General features: G+C 45.9%; 1 protein-coding gene across 4 annotated transcripts in view; it reads left to right on the top strand.

Moving 5' to 3' along the window:
* The window catches only part of NEO1 (neogenin 1), a 530,841-nt gene that overhangs the window by 296,887 nt on the left and 211,090 nt on the right, over positions 1–22,864 (top strand). For all 4 annotated transcript variants that reach the window (XM_026648200.2, XM_026648198.2, XM_026648199.2 and 1 more), the window contains exon 4: positions 6,448–6,601. In XM_026648200.2, coding sequence (XP_026503985.1) covers positions 6,448–6,601 — 154 coding nt within the window. The remainder of the gene's footprint in view (positions 1–6,447; positions 6,602–22,864) is intronic.

The raw sequence follows: 22,864 nt of genomic DNA, 5'->3' as shown, positions 1-22,864 counted from the left end.
TGGGAGGAGGGCGGCGAGCCCCGGCGGGGGCTCGGCTCTCCCCCCGGCGGCCAGAGCGCAGGGCGGCGAGCCCCAACTGGGGCTCGCCACTCTCCCCCCGGCGGCCGGAGGGGGCGCGGGGGGGAGGGTGGCCAGAGCGCCGGGGGGAGGGCGGCGAGCCCGGCCGTGGCCCCGCTCTCCCAGGCGGCCGGAGCGCCGCCCCCCTCCAGGTGCCGCCCCAAGCACCAGCTTGGGTGCCTGGAGCCGGCCCTGTGCGGAACTAAAAATAACAGTGAAGATGTTTGGGCTTTGGCTGGAGCACGGGATCTGAAACCTGGAGAGGTGGAGGAGTCTCTGAGCTTGGGCACTCAGCCTGAGCATCTGCACTACTATTTTTAGCCCCTCAGCACGAGCCCTGCAAGCCTCACCTAGGTGACCCGGCCTCTGAGACTGCTGCCACGGGGCTTTTGTTTTTGTTTTTGTTTTTTTTGCTATGTACATGTACCCTGAGTTTTTCAATGTGGGAAGAAAAAATGTAAATTTGTCTGAAGAATTTTTCACTTCTGGGACTCTGATTTAGTACAGAGTAGACTGTTGCACAGTCTTCAAGCCAATTGATGCCCTATTTCTCAATTCTGGCTGTCAGCGTAGGTGGCCTTTTCTGATAACCACCACCTATGCTAGAAAAATGTAGGTAAATTGACAGTTTGCTTGTTCTAACTTTCTTTCTAGATAGGCTGATCCTGAGAAACTGTCTCATTTTCAGACTCAAAGTAAAGTCAGAGTGCCATATGGACAAGGACTTTCACCTCACAACCTTTCCCCTAATTCTAAATATCCAAATGTACAGTTCAGTATTTTAATGTCCTTACCACATTTATCTACTGAAATAAGTAGCCTTAGGCCCTTGGATGCTCTTAGTTTTTTACAAGTGGCCTGAGAAAGGAAAAAGCTGTCTCCTTTTCTGTAGCATAAGGCTTGTATTACTGACGCATACAAATCAGTCAGTTTGACTTCTTTCTCTGGGCTCAGGGTTGACTCTGCCACAGGGATTTCATTTCCCAGGCAGAAAGGGAGTTGGTATATAGGCTTGGCAGCTTGGTTTGTAGGCTTGGCAGGATTCAATTTTAATGGATAGATGTAGGCCAATGTCTATTTCAGTTGACACACTGAAATTGATGAAAAAATGTGTCGGTCAGTAACAATTGGCAGGAGTGTACCCTCCCCTGCTTGCACATGTGGGTATCAGGTGTTACTAGCCCTGCGGTAATGCAGGGAGCCGTCTGCAGCCCGAATATCATGAACCCACTCATATTTCATCCAGAGGGCTTCCTGCACTGCCACAGGCCCGGTGACATCCAATTCCTGCAGGCACAAGTTGTGGAGGCTGCAGTCCTGGCAAAACAGAGCAAACATCTCTGGCCAGAGCCGCAAAGAGGACTATGAATCCTCTGCCACAGAGGAGGCCACCCTTCTGCTGAATGTCTCTGTCTCGAACAGGAGACATTCAGCGGTGGGTGGCCTCCCCCAGGGCAGGGGACATGTAATGCTTCTTGCAGTTCTGGGTGGGAGCTCTCTGCTTTGCTCTGCCTAGCCAGCACCACAGCCTTCCACTCACCTTGCACCTGCAAGGACTGGTTGTCACTGCCCCTGTTGGCTCTTCAGGGAGCCCTCTGCAGCAACCTTGTCACAACCCTGCTCACGCACTCATCAACCACAAGTGTCAGAGCCATCCTTGGGCAGGTACTGTTCAGCAGCAGCCTGTGGCTGGGAACCTTTTCTCCTCCTAGCAATCCTGGCCTGGGGTCTCTGGTGTGCTAGGTCAGGACTTCAGCTTCTCCCACACCTTGTGCCTTGAGCCCTTGGGTTCCTTTGTCAGCGCTATGCTACCCCTATCCCCAACCCACTTTAATTTCTTGCAACTGTAAAAATAAAAACAGTTACAAATAGAAAAAATATTAAAAATAAAAATAGATAAAAATAAAAAATATTCTTAAATATAAAAAAGATATTAATAATCTAAATTAGCAAAAATAAAAATCAAACTGTCAATCCTAAGTGTTTGACAGGTAGCCACCTGAAAACATTCTGTACGCATCTTTCCAAAGTACTACAAAATAATTGCCACTGAATCTTGAAATGCTGCCAGTAAAGACTGTGTCCCAGGTTTAGTGGAGTGGGGAAAGATGAATTAATTCAAGTGGGTCATCGTGAACCCACCTTGTAGTTTTAAAATTGTTTCACAGAGCCTGTTAGTCCTAGCCTCGGGGACCTTGAGCAGAAAGAGTAATTTCTTTTTTGTTATTGGAGTTCCCACCAAAGGGTCCTGTAGTTTGTTGTGAAGTTTGGACCAATCAGCTACTCGTATAGTGTTTAGTTCTTCTTCAAGTGATGGTCCCTATTGTATTCCACTGAGGGTTTATGTATATGCACCATGCATCTGGAGCCGGAGATTTTGAAAGTAGTTGTGTCTATTGGTCCGTGCATGCGCCTTTGGCTCACCTCATTGTTTTGCCCGAGGTGATAAAGGGCAGGGTGGACCAACCATGTATCCAGTTCCTTCTCACCGCCACGTGGTCCGGGTTAGAACTATTAGTGTCCTCTCACGTGTGATGCACTTTAAAAAAGATAAAGAGTTGTACATACTCTGAAGCTAACTATTTTACTGTTTTTACTGTTTATGTAGTAGTTTTGGTAGTTTACTTGTTTCAGTGCGTGGATACTGGACTATGCCAAAAAGCCCAGGCTTTAAAATTTGTGCCTCCTGCCTGCGACAAACATCAGCACTGCCTCTACTGCTTGGGAGAAGCCCATATTTCATCCAGGTGCAGTATCTGCCAGTCCTTCTCCAGCCGTACCCAAGAAGGCCAGGCTCTCTGCCTCCAGAAGCACCTCTTGGAAGTTGCCATGAAATCTTATTCGGATCCAGGTTTGGCGCCCCCCACCCCCCGCCACATCCTCCTCCATACATTGGCCTGAGGCAACCAGGAGTGCACCTCCAGCTACAGAGTCTGAGTCCGGCACCAGCGGTACAACCGCTATGGACCCTGTGCTGGGGCCTACTTTGGAGGCAAGGAAGCATGCACATAAGCATGGCAGTAAATCTTCCTCCATCCCTAAGAAAGGAGAGGCTCCTTCCATGAGTTCCAGTCATGGGAAGGTAGCACACTCTAAAGCACACAAGCACAAAAAGAGACCACTGAAACCAACGGATCTGTCAGTACTGGGTACCGACCTGCACACACCATCAACACTGGCATTTCTCTGAGCTCAAGAACCATCCACTCCGTGGAGGACCATTATTCCGTACTGGATAGGGACGGAGAGAAGTTCCTTGACTCCAGGGAGGTTAGGAAAAGCACCAGAGCCCCAGGAAGTGTTTGCTCTGGGAAAGCTGAGGTCTCTGCACCATCTGGGACCCTCTACTTCTAGGCAGACTTTATCTCCTGTGCAGGGCATGCCGCAGCTGAATCACTCCTCACTCCCTGCTCTGGTGGTGTACACATTTCCACTGGCTCCGCCAGTACCGCTGATGGAACTGGCCTTTGAATTTTTGTCTTCAGAGGAATTGGATGAAGGACGGGGGCTGTCCATCCCTTCCCGCCACTATGAGTACCAGTAGAGGCCTTCTACATCCTGGCAGTAACCTCCACTCCAGCCGCCCACCACAACACCCTCTGGCTGTATCATACTGGCTCTACTGGGGATCCTGGTCCCAATACCCATCCTTGGAACCTGTCTATTCTGTCAGAGAAACATCACCTATTTCGCTGTCTTGGGCATCTTCGAGTAGATGCTCAGAACTGATGATGGAAGAAGAGCCACTCAGTCCGGTTCCACTGGTACTGCTGGAACAGGAGAGATTCCCATCGTCCTCATCTGAAGCAGCAGTGGCTTTGGTATCTCCCGCATCTCCTGATGACTACTGCCAGTTCCAGGATCTTTTGCGCAGAGTGGCAGGAGAGCTGCATATTTCTCTGGAGGAGATCCAAGACACTCCTCAGAAGCTGCAGGACACACTTCACTCACTGGTGATAGGTAGAGTTGCTCTGCCAATCGATGCCATCCCCGAGCCAGCCTAGAATGGTTTGGCATATGCCAGCCACATGTATGCCTACTACCAACAGGGCAGATAAATGCTACTATGTGAGAGCCAAGGGGTATGAGTTTTTCTCATGCCCTCCCCCACCCCACCCGCAATTCACTTGTGGTCCAGGGAGCGATGGAATGGGCTAGAAATCAGCATCCATGCTCCAGCCCATCCGACAGGGAAGGCAAGCAGCTGGACCTTTTGGGCCACAAGATCTTCTCCCCTCAGTCAGCCTTCCATTCAGGATCTCGAATTATCAGGCATTACCTGGCAAATACAGTTTCCTTCATTACAGCAAATTGGAGGACTTTGCTGAAAAACTGCCACAAGACCAGGCAGACTTCCAAGCAATAATGGAGGGGAAGCTAGTAGCAAGAATATCGCTACTAGCTAGTAGCAAGAAAATCAACGACACCTTCCTGCCTCTTCCATGCTGCCACGAGTACTCCAGAGGATTGGACAGAACAGAATAACAGTCATTCTGAGAGAGTTCTAGTTTCCCAACCTCCTCTACTTGTCTGCCCATCCCCCAATTCCCATCCCTGCTTTCTTCAAGCTACTGACACAGCACAACAGCAGGATCAGACATCCCAATCCACAGACACTTCACCTCAGAGTGTGGTATTTGGACGGCATCTTCTCTAGAATGGGTGTGTTCAGCAGAAAGCAGTGAGAAAGAGCCCACTAGGTGTTCCTACCAGGTCAAGTGGAACTGCTTCACCCAACAGAAGGAGCTTTCCCCAGAAGCAGTGGAGATTCCCCTGCTTTTAGACTCCCTTCTGTCCTTGAAGGCATTGGGTCTGTCCCTCAACTCCCCCAAGGTAAACCCAGCGGCAGTTAACATCTTCCCCCTCCCCCACCAGAAGGACATTCTATCTTTACACACCTGCTGATTGCTAGGTTTTGGAAAAGTCTCATCAGAACCTTCCGACCTGTACAATCCATTTCTCTCCAGTGGGACCTCAAATTAGTTCTCTCAGCACTAACGGAACTGCCATTTGAACCACTGTCTTCATGCTCTGTGTCACTCCTTTCCATGAATGTCACTTTCCTTGTTGGCTGTCACTTCTTCGAGAAGGGTAGGTGAACTTTGGGGCCATGATTGCAGACCCTTTCTTCACCACTTTACATAAAGATAGTCTCCCTGCACTTGCATCCAAAGTTGCTTCCAAAGGTCGTTTCCAAAGCATCATACCTTGGAAGAGGAATGACGACTCCACTCTCTTGATGTCCGTCGGGTCTTCGCCTTCTACCTGAAGAGGACAAGACTGATCAGGAAATCTCCTAGACTCTTTGTTGCAGTAGCTGGAAGAGTTAGAGGTCAGACAATCTCCACGCAGAGAATCTTCACGTGGATTTTTGGGTGCATCACACTCTGCCGTCAGTTATTGGAACTGCCTTCAGTTTCTGGGGTGCGGGCACATTCCACAAGAGCCCAGGCTTTGACCATAGCCTCATTCCATGACGTACCAGTCTGGGACATATGTTGAGCAGCCATGTGGCATTATATCTTGGTGCAGGAATTGGTGGCAGATGCCTCCTTTGGCGCAGCTGTCCTCTGCTCAACCGTTCCATCTTTATCCTTGCACCTTCCTCCGACTGAAGTACTGCTCGTTAATCACCCTCAGTAGAATACAATAGGGACCATCACTCGAAGAAGAAGAGGAGGTTACTTACATATACTAGAGGTTCTTTGAGATGTGTTGGCCCTATCTGTATTCCATTTCTCACTCTCTACTGTGGATCTGTTGGATTTACAGTGAAGAAAGAACTAGAGATGTGGATGGTCTGCCCTGCCTTTATCACCTCGGATGAAACCATGAGGTGAACCAAGGGTGCATGCGCAAACCAACAGACACTACTACTTTCAAAATCTCCAGCTCCAGATGCATGGTGCAGTGTAATACAGATAGGCACCACACATCTCGAAGAACCTCCAGTTACAGGTAAGTAACCTCCTCTTACTGAGTGGCCGTTTCCAAGTTTTGTAGGTATAGCTAGTTACTCAGGTTGTTTCCTGGGGAATTTGGAGCAGGCTGCTCTTGAGAAACCATATCTCCAACCCCAGAACAGTCAATTTGCATGTCTGGAGCAGGTAGTCAGATGCAGCCAGTTAATCCTAGATTAGCTCTTTGCAGAAACTCCATTTATAGGTAAGACAAATTAGTGTCCTGTAGAAATGTCTTCTTGGCTTTATAGTTTTGTGTTTATCGTAGCTTCACCAAAAAGAGGTAGAGAAGCAACTAGCTGCTTCATTGTTTTGAGCACTGTGTTTACTACGGAAGGGGCACAATATGCTGGTGTTAATTTGATAATCTCATTGTCTTTATTCAGTGTTTGATAACTTCATTGTCATTTTATTTACAAAATATTTGCAGATCCAGAGGTTCCATTAAACCTGGTGTTTCTGAGGCAACCTTCTCCACTTACCAAAGTTACTGGGCAAAGTGCAGTTTTCCCATGTGTCACTGCAGGATTTCCAACTCCAGTTGTCAGGTGGATGAAAAACGAAGAAGAACTTACCACAGAAGGGTAAGTAATGGCTAGTAAATGGAAATTGACTTTCCCATTACCTAAACTTAGTAATATAGGAATTATTATGCCAAGTGAGACTTATGGTTTTAGACCTAAGTCCACTCAGCTTCTGCTTAATTTTAAAGTGACACAGTAGGTTCTACTGTTCTAATGTGGGGGTCTTCAGGTTGAGGGTTGTGACAAGCCTTGTGCCACGTAGGGTGGGCAGACCAACTCAGTCAATCCAGAACACTAGTAAAACAACAGAGGGTCTGTTCAGTTGATCTAAACCACAGGAATGTCAGTATGATGCCACATGATCACATTTATTTATTTGTTTGATATTTAAAAACAGGAAATTGCACACAACAAAACTGTTAAAAGAATGTTAAGGTGGCAAAGTCAAACATTTGAAAATAGGGAAATTCCAGAATTAAGGTTACCTTTGTAACCTAACTGGTCTCCCTTCTGCATATGCATTATGATATTATTTAATTACATGATCAAATGCTACGTTTTCCACAGTATCCTTGCCTCATTCAGTGCACAGAAAGGACGGTACTCAATGAGCAGCTATGGAGTATTTTTTTGTCCTCATTGTTCACTGTATGGTCCTATGCCTTATTTACTCCATACTATTCAAACCCTGCTTTGAAGACATTTATTAATTTCCTCGTGGGCTTTTTTTTGTGGTGCTTATCTCTAGAGTATCTGAATGGTTCACAAATATTAATTTATTTTCACAATATATTTGTGAGATTAGGTGGTAATATGCCTATTTTACAAATGAGAAACAGAGGCACAGAAATCAAGGTTGAAAGTATCTTAATTTTGGTGTCCAATTTCAGATGCCACGGACTAGATTTTTCAGTGTACATAGCATTATATAGCACTTTATATATTCAAAACCCAGCTCCCATTGATTTCAATTGCAGCTGTAAGTGTTCAGCCCTTCATCAGTTCAGATCCCAAGGCCTCAATTTGAGCACCCAGAAACATAGGAGCATACTATTAGTGACCATGCATTAAAGTTTGGTTTAAGCAATTTGCCAGGCGTCACACAGGGACTCTGTGACAGAGGTAGGGATAGAATCCAATTCTCCGTGGCAGAATTCAACTGCCTTACCCGTGAGATCATCCTTTCTCTTCCTGTAATCTCCTGCCTGAATCGCTATATATTTTACAACCTCTGCAACAAATGAGGCTGAGATCCTACAGACAAGTGTCCTTCATTATACAACCTTGATTCATTGATTTAGGGCTGAGTATTGCACGTCTTTTTCTAGATTTAAAGGCCAGTTATCTAGAATGTAAGTGGGTGTGTGGGTCTTTTCAAGCCAGCCTCCCAGGGTATGTCTACACTGCAATAAAACACCTGTGGCTCGCCCTTGTCAGCTGTCTTGGGCTCACAGAACTCAGGCTGTGGGACAATAAAATTGCACTGTAGACCTCCGGGCTTGGGACCTCGTGGAGGTGGCATTGGTCCCATAACCCAGACACCAGCCTGAGTCCAGACATCTACACTGCAGTTTTATAGCCCTGAAGCCCAAGTCAGCTGACATGGGAGAGCTGCGGGTGTTTTATTGCAGTGTAGGCATACCCCCAGTGACCTGATAGCCCCTGATAACTCCATACACTTTTATGAGCTAATGGTTACTACATCAGTGGACATCTAGTCTCTGAGAGAGATAGTTAAGAGGAATATTTCTTTTTCATTTAAAGCTCAAAATAAATGTTCACCTCTACAAAAAAGAGGGAATAAATAAGGGGTTGGGCCCTAAAAGCCTTTTTTAACATATTATACTACAAAGTCTCTTTGGTAAGCTAGGGGACGAGAGAGGTATTTGGCTGTTGCTGGCTAAAGTTGATTCCATTTGTGTTATGGCTTTTTCCTTAGAGAAGTGTGTTTGTTAACATGAAGTTTATTTTGAGGGGTAATAAAGAGGAAAATTTGATTTGCCTCACTCTGCAGAACATGAGTTCTTGATTCGTTTTTCATAGAACACAGTTCTCCTTTGAGTGATGAGTGTCTTCCAATGTGAGTGCACGTACGCTTCATGTGCCTGTGCCTGCTGCCTCCTTGTGCTCTGAATCAAGAACATAAGGGGTGACATTTATAGCCTGCTTCTCTAGTTCCTTTTTGCTGCTTGTGATTTGAGATGGAACCCCTGCAATTTTATAAGCTGTTCCAGTTCGAGTCTAGCTTTTTTTCTGGAAATAGTTTACGGTCGGATCATTGTATTTTATGAATTTAGGAGTTCCTTAGTGTAGATCAGGGGTCGGCAACCTTTCAGATTTGGTGTGCCGAGTCTTCATTTATTCACTCTAATTTAAGGTTTCACGTGCCAGTAATACATTTTAACATTTTTAGAAAGTCTCTTTCTAGAAGTCTATAATATATAACTAAACTATTGTTGCATGTAAAGTAAATAAGGTTTTTAAAATGTTTAAGAAGCTTCATTTAAAATTAAATTAAAATGCAGAGCCCCGCAGACTGGTGGCCAGGACCTGGGCAGCGTGAGTGCCACTGAAAATCAGCTCGCGTGCCGCCTGTGGCATGCGTGCCATAGGTTGCCTACCCCTGGTGTAGATAGTGTTTCAGGGTGTAGGGGTTCCCTGTCCATCACTCACCAGGCACTAGAGAATCAGCAATCCTGTGAGTTCTGGCTCCAAATACACCTAATGAAGTGGACAATGAGGCCCCAGTCTGCCCCCAAGTAATCTGCCCCCACAAGACGCTCCCTGGCTCTGGTCTGGCAGACACTATGCCTAAGGACGCTAGCAAGTGACGGTAGAAGCATAAGGACAAATACCCCCATAAGAAACAGGAAAAATCCCCTCCCTAAACCTTCCCAAACAAATGAGATTCCACACCTCAGTATGGGTGTGTCAGGAGCTCGCGAGGTGTGTGGGTCTGAACTACTGGTACCAAGGGCCAAGAGCATCCTGAAACAGCCAGCCACAGGAGGGGCAGGAACGACCCCGGTGTTAGCAAGGGAGACAAGGGAACAATTGCTGGCTACACTATACAGCACAGCGGGAAGAAGGACTTGGCAATACTGATTGAAATAGGCCCGGTTGGCTCTACCAAAAGGCAGAAGCCCATTCTGCTCCCCACCTGCGAGACCCAGATCGTGGAAAACTTGGCCTATATTTCTATCCAGAGTCGCTAATACTTGTGGAACCAGTGGTTTCGAAAGCGATACCCATACCATTGGTGCACCATTTGCTGGTACTGTCCACCAGGCAAGGTATCACAAAATGCATGGTTCCATTGTCTCTGCTGGTGGAATCTGAAGAGTCCTACTCCTCAAGTGAACTGGAGGCTGAGACAGTAGTTCCTCTGCCTGCTCTGAGGCATAACATTAACTGTGACAGGGCTCCAGAGTCTCTGGGCACCCTCATGCTGCCAAAGAGCATACTACAGGGTTCAGGACCAGTGGTACCCTCACCCTTAGCCTTACGATTTCACTCACTGGCTCTTTTGGGGTTCTTGGGATTCTTATTTCAGACGTCCCAGTTTCAAAGGATCTGAGTGGGAGTCCAGACAAAGGTTGCCGCTTAGGGAGGAACTGCAGCCCACTCAAGAGAATTATGAGGAGAATGATCAACCCAAAAAGACAAACCCAGTTAATCCTCCTGCAGCACTTTCATCCTCATCACCTGATGAGGTGATGTCACTGGCCTTGCCATTGTCACCCAACAACTACAAGCAGTTTAAGGACCTCCTGAGGAGTATTGTGGAGTCACTCCAGATTCCCCTAGAGGAAGTCCAGGGCCCCACTCACAAGTTGTTGGACCTCCTTCAGACTGCTGGGCCTAGCAAGGTGGTGCTTCTGATCAAGAAAACTATATTGGAGCCAACCAGGATGGTCTGGCATGCTCTGGCCACCTGTGCCCTCTCCCCCAAATGATCAATAAAAAGTACTTTGTACCATCTAAAGGGGAAGAATATTTGTTTTGTCACCCCACCTCTGATGGTTCAAGCTATCACCAGATGCAACAGACTGCACCAGCCTGGGTCTACTCCTTTAGACAAAGATGCCAAAAGATTAGATCTCTGCAAGGAGGAGTTCCTCCTCCACTAATGTACAATTTCACATTACAAATTGTCAGGCTTTTATTTCTAAATGTGATTTTATTAATTATAACAAACTGTGAGTTGACAAATTTCTACAAGAACTCAGACTTACCTGAAGACAGTCCATGCGATGAGGGACCTCATAGCTCAGCTTCAGCTGAGTTCTCAGATTACAGTTTGATTTTATCAGGTCCTTCCAGACCATGTGAACACTCTTCACAAAGCTCCATTTCCAGTGCCTCCAGGCATGGTTATGGACAGTCTATGCTCCGAGCAGAGACAACATGGACAAACAAGTCTCAGTTCTCCACAGTGTTCATCATTCTCCTGGCTGGTCAGCAAAGACACAGGGATCACACATCTCGCAGAATTCTAGTTACGGGTAGGGTAAGTAACATTTCTGTAGAATTTGATGCGTTCTTTTAAGACTGCTGTACGTGTGACACAACATTTGAAAGGATAGATGATTCTTTCTGCAGAACCCAAAAAGCTTTCCAACTCCCTCTGCCTCACTATTCACCATAGCATTGTTTGAGCAGATTTAGTGAAAATTGGCATTCTTCTCTAACTTGCAGTAAATCCTGCTGTATGATCAAATGGCTACCATTCTGAAACCGAAGCTTCCATGGATGATTTACTAGGTTAGTTAGTACCTTGTTTTCCCTTGATGTAAATTTTGGATATAAATTCCACTTTAAAAAAATTAATCTATTCTGCACAATTACACACTTATCTCCTTATGCAAAGTCTAGTAGGGAATACCTTTTTCTCATTGCAGTATTTTTCATAGCCTTCTGTTTCCCAGCCAAGTTGTAAAAAACCCTAGTATTCATATACAAGACACCTGAACACTCATTCTTTTTTCTTTCCTGTTTCATTCCAGCGCATAATCAAGCATGTTGAGGTCTCTTCCAACCCTAATCTTCTATGATTCTATGTTAGAGTAGCAATTCTGATTCAAAATTCTACATTTTTAAAAGGATTTTTGTCCTTTGTATAAAGCAGGGTGAATTTGATTTAAATTAAAGTGATTTAATTCTTTGATTTTTTTTAATGATGATTTTAATCAGCAAGCAGGAAATCTTGACTTAAATCATCTATTTTAATCTTGTTTTGCAATTATACTTTAGTTATTTTCCTGAAGAAAGATTCATATTAGTTGGTAACTATTAAAATTTGGTACTTCTTTTTGCTACCCAGGAGGATATGCTGTATCTATAAACTTACTGAAACAATTATATAGCTTAACATAAATTTATTCATATTCTTAGTTTATTTTTATTTTGTTAGAAAATGGTCAGTGATGCATTTCTTATTTATTAGTTGATGATTACTTTTATATTTGATTTGTGTTAACCTGCATTTGGATGGAAATTTTAATTCAATTAAAAATGCACAAAACTAGAATTTTAAAATAGTTTTACATTAGTTAAATTTTAAAAAAATACCTTAAATGTGCTGGATACATAAAAACAAAATAAGTTGATCAAAATATGTTTTGTATTTAAAACTCTTATTTATTAAACAAAGAAAGTATAATCTGTAGTTAATATATTCAGTTGATTGTTTCTAGTCACCATGTCCTTCAAGATTTTAGAAGTAGATCTCATCCTCATACTTCATTTTTATTCATCGATTGGTAAAGGAAAATAAGCTTTCCTTTTTCGACTCCTTGTTGGTTTCTCAACTCTGAATGAGCCAGTCAGTGAACTGAACTAACTGAATAAACTAAAATGAAGTAAATATTCTCTATATCTGCAGACTGTCAAAAGGTGGTGTAGCATCTCAGCAAACTCTGGTTCCAGGTGCTCAGCTAGTGACTTCACCAGTTCAGTGGTTTGACTTTACTTAAAATTTTGGCAGCATACATGTACTGCTTGAATATTGTTTAATTTAATTTAAATTATTGTAAATTAAGTATTGTATACTACGCGTAGGCCTTAATATAGTGTGTCATAACTTCAAATTTAATCTTAAATAGATTTATTTTTAGAGAAAATATATTTGAAATTCAAAAAATCGAGTTTAAGTAAAATCTGATTAAAAAAGAAATCTGTTACCCTGCTACTGAGTCACTCAGAGCTATTGGTAAATTCTTAAATAGCTTGTTTTTGCTAACTATAATACTTCTCCCCTTACGACCATGCTCACAAACATAAACTTGCTAATTAAGGTCTGGACAGATTTTTTGTATACATTGAGACCTCTTTAAAAAAAGAAGTTAAAGTTCATGTTAAAAAAAAATGAGGAAAGGGTGGGATCTGGTCCCCAAAAAGTGGATATGAAGTATTTGGGAGAGGGAGAGCTCCTTCCTGTGAACCCTGTAAAGTGTATGGAATACTGGGGGTTTCTGATTGGTTTGATTTCCAGTAAAAGACTTGATAGTTTCAGGAATGAAAAGCAGTAAAGTGGAGCTGAAAACAAGAGGAAATATTAAAGGCAGAAAATAAAGCTGTTTTTCTTTAATTGTGCTGTAGCGTTAGCTTTAACAGTGCCCTTTTCTTACCACTAGACTCATTACTTTATTTGATAACATAACCATTTTACATTCTGTTTTTTAACTGTGGCAAATCACCCTTTATAGAATTAAAGGTTTCAGAGTAGCAGCCGTGTTAATTAATTCTTTGGCCAAACCGGACAGTCTCTACGCAAAAGAATTAATGGACACAAATCTGACATCAGGAATCATAATACTCAAAAACCAGTGGGAGAACACTTTAACCTGTCTGGTCATTCAATGACAGACCTGCGGGTGGCTATTTTACAACAGAAAAGCTTCAAAAACAGACTCCAACGAGAGACTGCTGAGCTGGAATTGATATGCAAACTAGATACAATCAACTTAGGCTTGAATAAGGACTGGGAATGGCTGAACCATTACAAACATTGAATCTATCTCCCCTTGTAAGTATTCTCACACTTCTTATCAAACTGTCTGTACTGGGCTATCTTGATTATCACTTCAAAAGTTTTTTTCTCTTACTTAATTGGCCTCTCAGAGTTGGTAAGACAACTCCCACCTGTTCATGCTCTCTGTATGTGTGTATATATATCTCCTCAATATATGTTCCATTCTATGCATCCGAAGAAGTGGGCTGTAGCCCACGAAAGCTTATGCTCTAATAAATTTGTTAGTCTCTAAGGTGCCACAAGTACTCCTGTTCCTTTTATAGAATTAAAGAAATTGTCCTCTCAAGCTATATGTTCAATTAGAATCTATAATTCTAAGAAAGCATATTCTTAGCAATTCAGTGGACTGTGCCTTCTGGAAAGAATATTTATAATGTGAGCCAGATGCAGTGGATGTAGTTGGTTTGATGGAATGTTTGTCAAAGATTTCAACAGGATTTAAACTAATGAAATATGTCATATTCCAGCATGAGTAAATTTTAATGGTGTCAGTCTTTGCAGGTTTAAACAATTTCATTGAATTATTATTTGAAGCAAAGCTATGTGATGCACATAGGAAATTGTGAAATTAGCTCCCCATGATAAAATATTTGCCAAACTAATTCCTTTCAAAACTTCCACTGAAATATTATTTTAAAAATCCTGGCTAACTCATACAAGAGTAAGACTCCAAGCACATTTGTTACCCCAACATGTAGTGACATTGCCATGAGATTTACCAATCACTGTCTGCAAGAAGTGACGTGCAACACTGCCTCATAGATTCAGCAATGAGTGATGCAAGTCATGCTTTTAGAAGACCAGCTCTCCTTTCCCTGGTCCCTGGGGGCAGAGGATAAAAGGGGTGGAGGGGAAGAAGTTGAGGGACAGAAGGGGCTGGGTTCTCGTGGGAGAAGATTTGTGGGTTAGAGGCTTGGATGGGTAGTTTGACAGAACGGGAGTTGCCTGGCTGTGGGGGAGAAGTACATTTGGGGGTCTAGGCTGGAAGGCAAGATAGGGTGTGGAAGATGGGGTGTTGGGCAGCTGTGAGGGGTGGGGAGTATATCAGGGGAGCAGTACTTACTGGAGAACATGACACAGCCCACTTCCTCTTGGCTTCTGTCTCGGGGGGGCTGATTGGGCTCAGCTTCCCACTTTGGGCATTTTGATTTCCGGGGTAATTGTTTTTGAGTGGCATTGCAACCTGGTGCATGGGGTCACAGTGCTACTCACTCAGATTTGGCCCACCCAGCCCTGTCGTCATGATGGAGGGATGGCTGTGCCAAACCTGAGCACCACTGTGACCCCATGCACCAGGTTGCAACTGAGCCAGCCAACCCTGAGACCCTTTGACACATTCTGGTGAGCTAATTTTCGGTCATGATCCATAGGTTGAGAAACCCTATTTTAAAGCTTGTACTCTTATGTTTAGCTACGTGATCTGTCATAGTTAGAGAGAGGTAGGAGGAAGCATTGGTGCTTTGTGTGAGAAATAGATGAAAGGAAATGCAATACTGTAAATTATAGTTAACTGAAAGCTGCCCTTTCAAGAGTACGTGGTTAATTAAACAGATCTTTTAAAGAAATGTAACTGATTAACCACGTCACATGCCAAAAGGCAATGAATAATCCCTTGTAAATGATTATCTAGCAAAATATTAGCTATTAGAAAGATTATAGCCAAACTCCTCAGCACACTGAAGTTACAGAGGAGTCTTTCTCAGTTGTCAAAGGGATGGACTATTCATTTTGTGCACCATGCCAAAATACATTTTTATAAACAATATTGGCCTCTTAAATCCAGTTGCCCATAGAAACTTAATCCTGCCTCTTTGTATGTCCAACCTGTGCACGAGGCAGAGGTCCTGAAGAAAAATAGAACATGGTCTTGTAATTAAAAACTGTTTTGTTATGTGTATGCACAATGTAGCTTTTCCTAACTTCCAAGTGTTTGACTTTGCAAACTAAACTTTAAATGACCTTTTTAACATCGTTTTTGTATGTAATTTTCTAGAGTTTTTAAAAGAAAAATGGTAAAGACAAATTGTATTATACAACTGTAATGCCCTTCTTCAAATAAATAAGCAGCAGCATCAGGGTTTTGAGTCCTGGAACTTCAAGCACTTGCAGCACAAACCTTTACCTCTTGAACTACAGAATTAACTATATTAGCTGGCATCAGGAGAAGTTTTTTATGCTAAAGGGGTTTCTGGTGCTCTATGCTAGGTCCAAGGTTGAGTAGTTCATTCAAATCTCTCCCCTTAACCACTACTGCAACTGCTCTAGCAGTGCCCACATGTTTCCAGCATAGTGTTTGGAGGTGACGCTGCTGCTGCTTTGGTGGCTGCATGGGGCCCAGCAATCCAGGATATTCACATTCTGTTATTATGTTGGCATGCTGCCAAAATTCTCTTGAGGAACACAAGTGAGAGAAAATGGCAATTTTTAACAATTTATAATTTAGCTAAACCCAAATGCAAGTTCAGGGGACAAAAAAAAAGATACTTTTCTACCCTGTGGGCTTTCTCTCTGCAGGATTTTAATGTCCTGTTGCAAATAATATAGCTGTTATAGCGTCTGTAGAAAAGATTACAAGCATACTTTATAGCGGAAAGTATTGGACTAACTAAATGTAAGGACTGCTACCAGCTTTTCCTATGTTTGTTCAACTATGGAAATGTGATATTTAAATTAAGCATCCAGAAAATGCATTCTTCTAGCAAGGTTCTATTCAATAAAAACATGGTACTGTGTATCATGAACTGGGGTAATTTTTTTCTGTTTTTTTTTTTTTTTTTTAACATTTTTCGTCCCTTTCCATCAGTGTGAGTTTGAGTTTCAGAATGGCAACCACATATATAACTGCAAGCAGTCTTGCTGTTTAATGTGGTAATGTACCTTTTGGCATATCTATGAACCAAACCAGTGCTTGCTTTATATTCAATATTTTAATCTCTCAGAAAGCTAACTCGAGCCAAAGCAGTTTCAGTAAAGAAAAATAAGAGAAATGGGATATTGAGGAAAAGAAGGGGGTATTTTTCACAAGAAGGGTATTTTTGTGTTGAGCACACACCACGCACCCAGAAAGATCTGTTGATTGGGAGTTTAAATGATTCATGATGAAATGCCTATTTCAAAAATCAGAATAGAAAAAGGTGTGCTGCTGCTGCAGCACAGAACTGCTGTTCAAATCTAGCTTGTAGAAAAGGCATCCCCATACAATCTTTTTGTTTTGTTTTGATCTAAGTATATAACTTGTTTTTCAGACTTTAATTTATTCTTTCAGCCAAACACAGTATGCAGTAAGAAGTCCAGCTAGAAAAGTGAATCAATATTATTGGCAGGAATGGTAGTATCTACTACATTTAAGCAGTGGTACTACTTAACAGCATTCTGAAAGTTCTACTTGTCAGGCTGAAATTTTCATTTTTGGCTTCTCCCCAAAGATGAATTTTATTGCAAAGTATGAGCAAAACCAGTTAATCTATTTTTGAATACAAGGAGAGTAGGAGCAAAATACGTATTATAAAATATAATAATGTTTCTGACCATTTTTAACAGCTCTACCATCAAAATGTGTGTAGATAGAAAGGTGAATAGGGCATCATATAGCTCTCACTGAGAAGTGCCTTTGAGTGTTTTGATATAAAATGGTTTTGAGTTTACTGAATTCTGAGCTGTTGATAGCAGTGTTGCCAACTCTCATGATTTTATGACAAGTCTTGTGGAGTTTGGGGGTTTTCGTATACCTGCGCAACCCCCCCCCCCCAAAATTCAGTTTAAAAGTGTGTTCTTTGAATGCTTGCCTATGTCTGTTCCACTGTAGGTATGTGTACACCCTGTGCATAGCTGTTGGAGAACTTCTTCCCTCATCAGTACCTATCAGGGCAGCCCAAACACCCCCAGCTATCATGCAGGTATAAGAAAGCAGAGCCACCCTGACCTCCCTCAGTTCCTTCTTACTGCCAGAGGCAGTGGTTGGAGTAATTTCAGACTTGTTGTGACAAGTGCTTCCCTCACTTTTATATATATATTGTGATAGACCCAGGCCAGTGGGGTACAGCAGAGTAGTAGAAGGCAGAGATACTGGCCACTGGATAAGCTGTTTTCTGTTCCCTGACTGACCAGAGCAGGGGCTGCTCCAGGCTACGGTGGACACATGACTCCAATTAGCCTGCAAAGAGTCAATTGAAGCCGTTAGTCTAATGAGAACACCTGACTCCAATTAACCTGCAAAGAGTAAGGTGAGGCTGTTAAGCTAATGTGAACACCTGACTCTAATTAAGGCCCCTCTGATACTATAAAAGGGCTCACTCCAGTCAGGCTGAGGAGAGCCAGGGGAGAGGAAGTGCGGCTGAAGGGCTGGGTAATGAAGACACCCTCAAGCCACTGGAAAGAGAGCCCTAAGTTAAGGGTGAAGAAGGCATTAAGAGAGGGAAGTGGGGGAGCTGTGGGGAAGTGGTCCAGGAAAATGTAGCAACTCTGGCAGTGAAAGGTTGGCTGCCAACAGCTGCTGCCATTAGGGTCCCTGAGCCGGAACCCGGAGTAGAGGGTGGGCCCGGGTTCCCCCCAACCCGCCACTACAGAAACATCTCCTGGGAGGGGAAGACAGGCCCCTGTCAGGACAGAAGGCTCAACTGTTCATGAATAAGCCCGTAGGGACAACAGAGACTGTGGGAGTTCTCTCACCAACCTCCTTGCTGGCTTATGATGAAAAGGGCTCAGTAGACTGTACTCTGGCCCTAGAGAGAGAAGGGCTATGTGGAGGGTCACAGTGAGCCTCTGAGGCTAGTATAAACCGCGTGGAAGCGCGGGTCCCACAGGGACAAGGTCGGAGCTCTGAGGTTTTATATATATATAAAAACACCTCTACCCTGATATAACGTGGTAAACCAGTGCTCCGGGGAGGCGGGCTGCGCGCTCCGGCGGATCAAAGCAAGTTCAATATAACGTGGTTTCACCTATAACGCGGTAAGATTTTTTGGCTCCTGAGGACAGCGTTATATCGGGGTAGAGGTGTATATATTCTCTTTTATTGTTAGAAGTTAGTTAGTTAGTTTAGCTAGTTTATAGCGGTAGGTTTTAGTTTTAGGTCTTTTTTGACTAATTTTTATCTTTCAGTGAGAGGATTGGTACAGGAATGATGCCTCACTCACTGAGGTTTAAGGTCTGCCAGTCTTGCAGGAAGCCTATGCCAGTCAGTAGTCCACACCCAGCATGTCTGAAATGTTTGGGAGAATCCCACATCAGTGACAAGTGTCAAATTTGTAAAAGACTTAAGCCCTGCTCAAAGAAAGATAGAGTGGCGAGGCTCAAGTGTTTACTTATGGAGGCAGCACTTTGCCATCCATTGGAGTTGTCACGTATGGAAAATGCCCCAAACACACCAGCTTCAGTATGGAATGCCCCACAGGAGATGTCTGTGGCTTTTGGTCCCTTTCATCAGTGCCAAAGAAAAGGCACAGTCCCTCCTCAGGTTCAGTAGCACGCTCAGGAGCGGGTGAGGTTCTATGGCCTGTAATGTGCTAGATGATCACGATGGTCCCTTCTGACCTTAAAGTCTATGAGTCTGAGTCTAAATTTGTCAGTACTGAAGCCGGGTACAGGCAGAGACTCTGCAAGACATTCGAGGGAGAGATGCTCTCTAGAGCAGTCATTCCCTAAGAAGAAGGGATTGCTCTCTGGAACCTGTGCCCGGTCCGTTGAGGCTGTCCACTGAAAGATCCTTGTAGCAGGGTCATCAGTCGTTGCCACTTTCAACTACTCCAGAGGTGTGTGCAGCCACAAGGCACCTGCTTAGACTCTCGGTGGCAATATCCCTGGAATGGAAGGTAATGGAAGGCTTACAGTAGGTACCTATGCCTGCCGGGCTCCTACCTCACCATGTCAGGAACCTGGGGTACCGTTATCTCCCAAACTTCCACAAAAGCCAGTGCAGTTGAGAGGCAAGCCTCCGATGATATCCCCATTACCACTGTCCCCGGGCTCAAGCTTCCTATCCCCAGATCCAATTACTTTTGCTCCTCCATTTTCAGAGGTTTCAGACTTGGAGGTATGTTTATCTGTGTCCCAATCAAGAGGGAAAGCCTATGCTTCATCAGAGACTTGGGGAGCATGGGTCATGCAGCAATCACAGCACTGGGTTCCTCCCAAGGGGCAATGGCCAGGGCAAGGATGGGTCCCATGCCCATGTCAGTGGACATTCTGGACTCTGTGGGACATCCCTTCTCCTGATAGGACCTCCCCACAACTCTCATTCACTGTCCTCAAGGTCACTCCCGTGTGGCACTACAACTGTGACATTATTCTCCAGTTCCCGATACCGAGATTGGTATTGAGCAGCCAGAAGTCACTCTGATGTCTTCTCCAATACACCACCACCTCAGAATCCTGTTGTATCTTCTTCCTCATCACCAGGTCAGGCTGTTGAGGTAGCAAGCGATTCGCCACCACCAGAGGACCACAGAGTCATCAAGATCTATTAAGAAAGGTATCCTCTGTTCTGGATATTCAGTCAGAGGAGCTGTGTTGAAAGGTCTCACAAGTTGGTGGATGTTCTGGTATCGGAGACCCCTACAAGAGTGACTCTGCAAAGCTATTATGGAGGCAGTTAAGGCATCCTGGCAGACACACTCCTCCTTGCCTCCTGAAGCAAAATAAGCGGAGAGAGGAGGTATTATATCCCCTCTAAGGGATGTGAACAATTGTGTTCTCATCCTGCCCCAGGCTCCTTGGTAGAGGCAGCTGCTAACAAGCAGGAGAGACAAGGACATGAAGCATCAACACCAAAAGGCAAAGATTCTCATCTTTGTGCAGATCATAGAATCATAGATTAGGATTGGAAGAGACCTCAGGAGGTCATCTAGTCCAACCCCAACTAAATCATCCCAGCCAGGGCTTTGTCAAGCTGGACCTGAAAAACCTCTAAGGATGGAGATTCCACCACCTCCCTAGGTAACCCATTCCAGAGCTTCGCCACCCTCCTAGTTAAATATAGTTCTTCTTCGAGTGCTTGCTCATATCGATTCCAATTAGGTGTGCGCGCGCTGCGTGCACGATCGTCGGAGAATTTTCTACCCTAGCAACACCCGGTGGGTCGGCTGTGGAGCCCCCTGGAGTGGCGCCTTCATGGCGCTGGATATATACCCCAGCCAACCCAGCGCCCCCTCAGTTCCTTCTTACCGCCCCTGACGGTCGTTGGAACTGTGGAGCGCGGCATAGCTGTTCTCCACTCTCCCTAGCTTATCCTTCTAATTAGTGTAGATAGTTCTGTTACAGTTGTTAAATTCTTTAGATAGTTATTCATTTTACTTCGTTATAGTTGTAAATAGTTAGCGGGGGTTAAGGGGGTTGTTCTCCCCCCTTTTTCCCCCGGCGCACAGCCGGGCTCATGCCCAAGGCTCCTGGCTTTAAGCAGTGCGCGTCCTGCGCTAAGCCTATGCCAACGAGTGACCCGCATAACTCCTGTCTGAAGTGCCTTGGAGAATCCCATCAGGCAGATAAGTGTCCCATCTGTAAGGCCTTCAAGCCATGAACAAGAAAGGAGCGGGACTTTAGACTTCGGCAGCTCCTAATGGAGGCGGCACTTAGCCCGGAACCTCCCTCGGCGCACCCAGCCCCGGCACCGAGCGCCTCGGTGCACAGCGCCCCGGCGGCTCCGACCGGTACTGCAGACAAGTCCTCACGGCACCGGCCGACTTCGGCACCGCGCCCGCCTCAAGGGACTCGGCGCCGGTCCCTATCTCCAGGCCACAAGAAAGCCCGTAAGGCGCAGGACATTGCTGTCCTGAAGACGCCGGCTCCCCCGGTGCCGGGGGTAGAGCCGCGTCCGCCTTTGGACCGCCAAAAGCAGGTGCCGGCCACACCGTCGACTCCGGCACCGAGGCCGTTGAGTCCGGTGCGGACTGTATCACCACCTCGGTCGGTGGTGGAGCCTTGTCTCCCTTCCACCCCGGAGACATTTGCGACGGCGAGAGACCTTATTGCCCTCACGGAGCCGGCACCGTCTCAACTTCCGGCACCTTTGGCTCCCCGCGCAGTGCAATCCAGGGGCAAGCCTGCCCTGGTGCGCCCACCGTCTCCGGCCGTGGACTCTCAGCACCGCTCCAGGTCTCGGAGCAGGTCCCGACGCCGCTCGCAGTCCCGGCGCAGACTATCACCTCGGCACCGGTCGTACTCGTGGCCAAGATCCTCTTCGCGGCACCGCTCTACGTCTCGGCACCGTCGCGATCATCGGCACCGATCGGACTCCAGGCGTAGTTCTCGGCACCGGTATGAGCGCCGCTCGACTTCCAGGGGCCACTCCCGGTACCAGCTCTCGTCGCGGTCGTCGTCCCGCTCAAGGTCCGGTTCTTGGCACCGACGCGGCTACCGGCACCGATCCCGATCCCGGCACCGCGCAGGGACCGATCCCCTTATGACCGGCACCGATCGGCACCGTACCATCCGGAGCCGGTTTCGTCGCGTTCGGCACCGCCTTGGCCCTCGAGATCGGCATCTCGCTCCTCCGAGCGGGCCTCCAGATCGGCGTACCCTCCTCAGGGTCAGGCGGCTACGGCTGATTTGGGCCATTGGCAGGAGGCGACCGAGGACCCTGCACAGGGACCTGCGCACTGGTCCTTTTGGACTCCGTGGACCTATCATCAGGCGCAGGGGGCTCCACCACCATCAGCCTCTCGCTCGGCACGTTCCGAGCCCAGGGCCCTGGAGGCCACCATCTCCCGCCCTCCCCCAGGGGGAATGGAGGCTCCCGTGCCTACACCTACTGCGGCCCTGGACCCAGGGTCAGGCGATGCCCAGCTCCACGAACCCCTGGAGCAGGACCCGCCATTAGACCCCTTGCCACCGGAGGCATCCTCCTCATCTTCCCCCGATGAGGCGGTGGCGGGCACAACCGCCACGGGCCCGCCCCCTATAGACCTTCGGGCCCACCAGGACCTGTTGCGCCGGGTGGCGCGCAATATGGACCTCCAGGCGGAGGAGATCGTGGAGGTACAGGACCCGGTGGTAAGCATCCTCTCAGCTGATGCCCCATCCAGAGTGGCGTTACCGCTCATACGTACCATCCAGGCTAATGCCACTACGATCTGGCAAACCCCTGCCTCTATTCCACCCACAGCCAGAGGGGTGGAAAGAAAGTACTTCGTTCCCTCCAAGGACCACGAGTACCTTTATACCCATCCCCAACCGTGCTCACTGGTGGTGTCGTCAGTGAATGCACGGGAGCGCCACGGCCAGCAGGCTGCAGCGCCCAAATCGAAGGACGCTAAGCGCTTCGATTTGTTTGGACGCAAGGTTTATTCGGCGGGAGG

The sequence above is a fragment of the Terrapene carolina genome, unplaced genomic scaffold, assembly GCF_002925995.2.
Source record: "Terrapene carolina triunguis isolate 2854851 unplaced genomic scaffold, T_m_triunguis-2.0 Scaffold67, whole genome shotgun sequence".
NCBI classification, from domain to species: Eukaryota; Metazoa; Chordata; order Testudines; family Emydidae; genus Terrapene; species Terrapene triunguis.
This window is presented reverse-complemented; position numbering and strand designations above follow the sequence as displayed.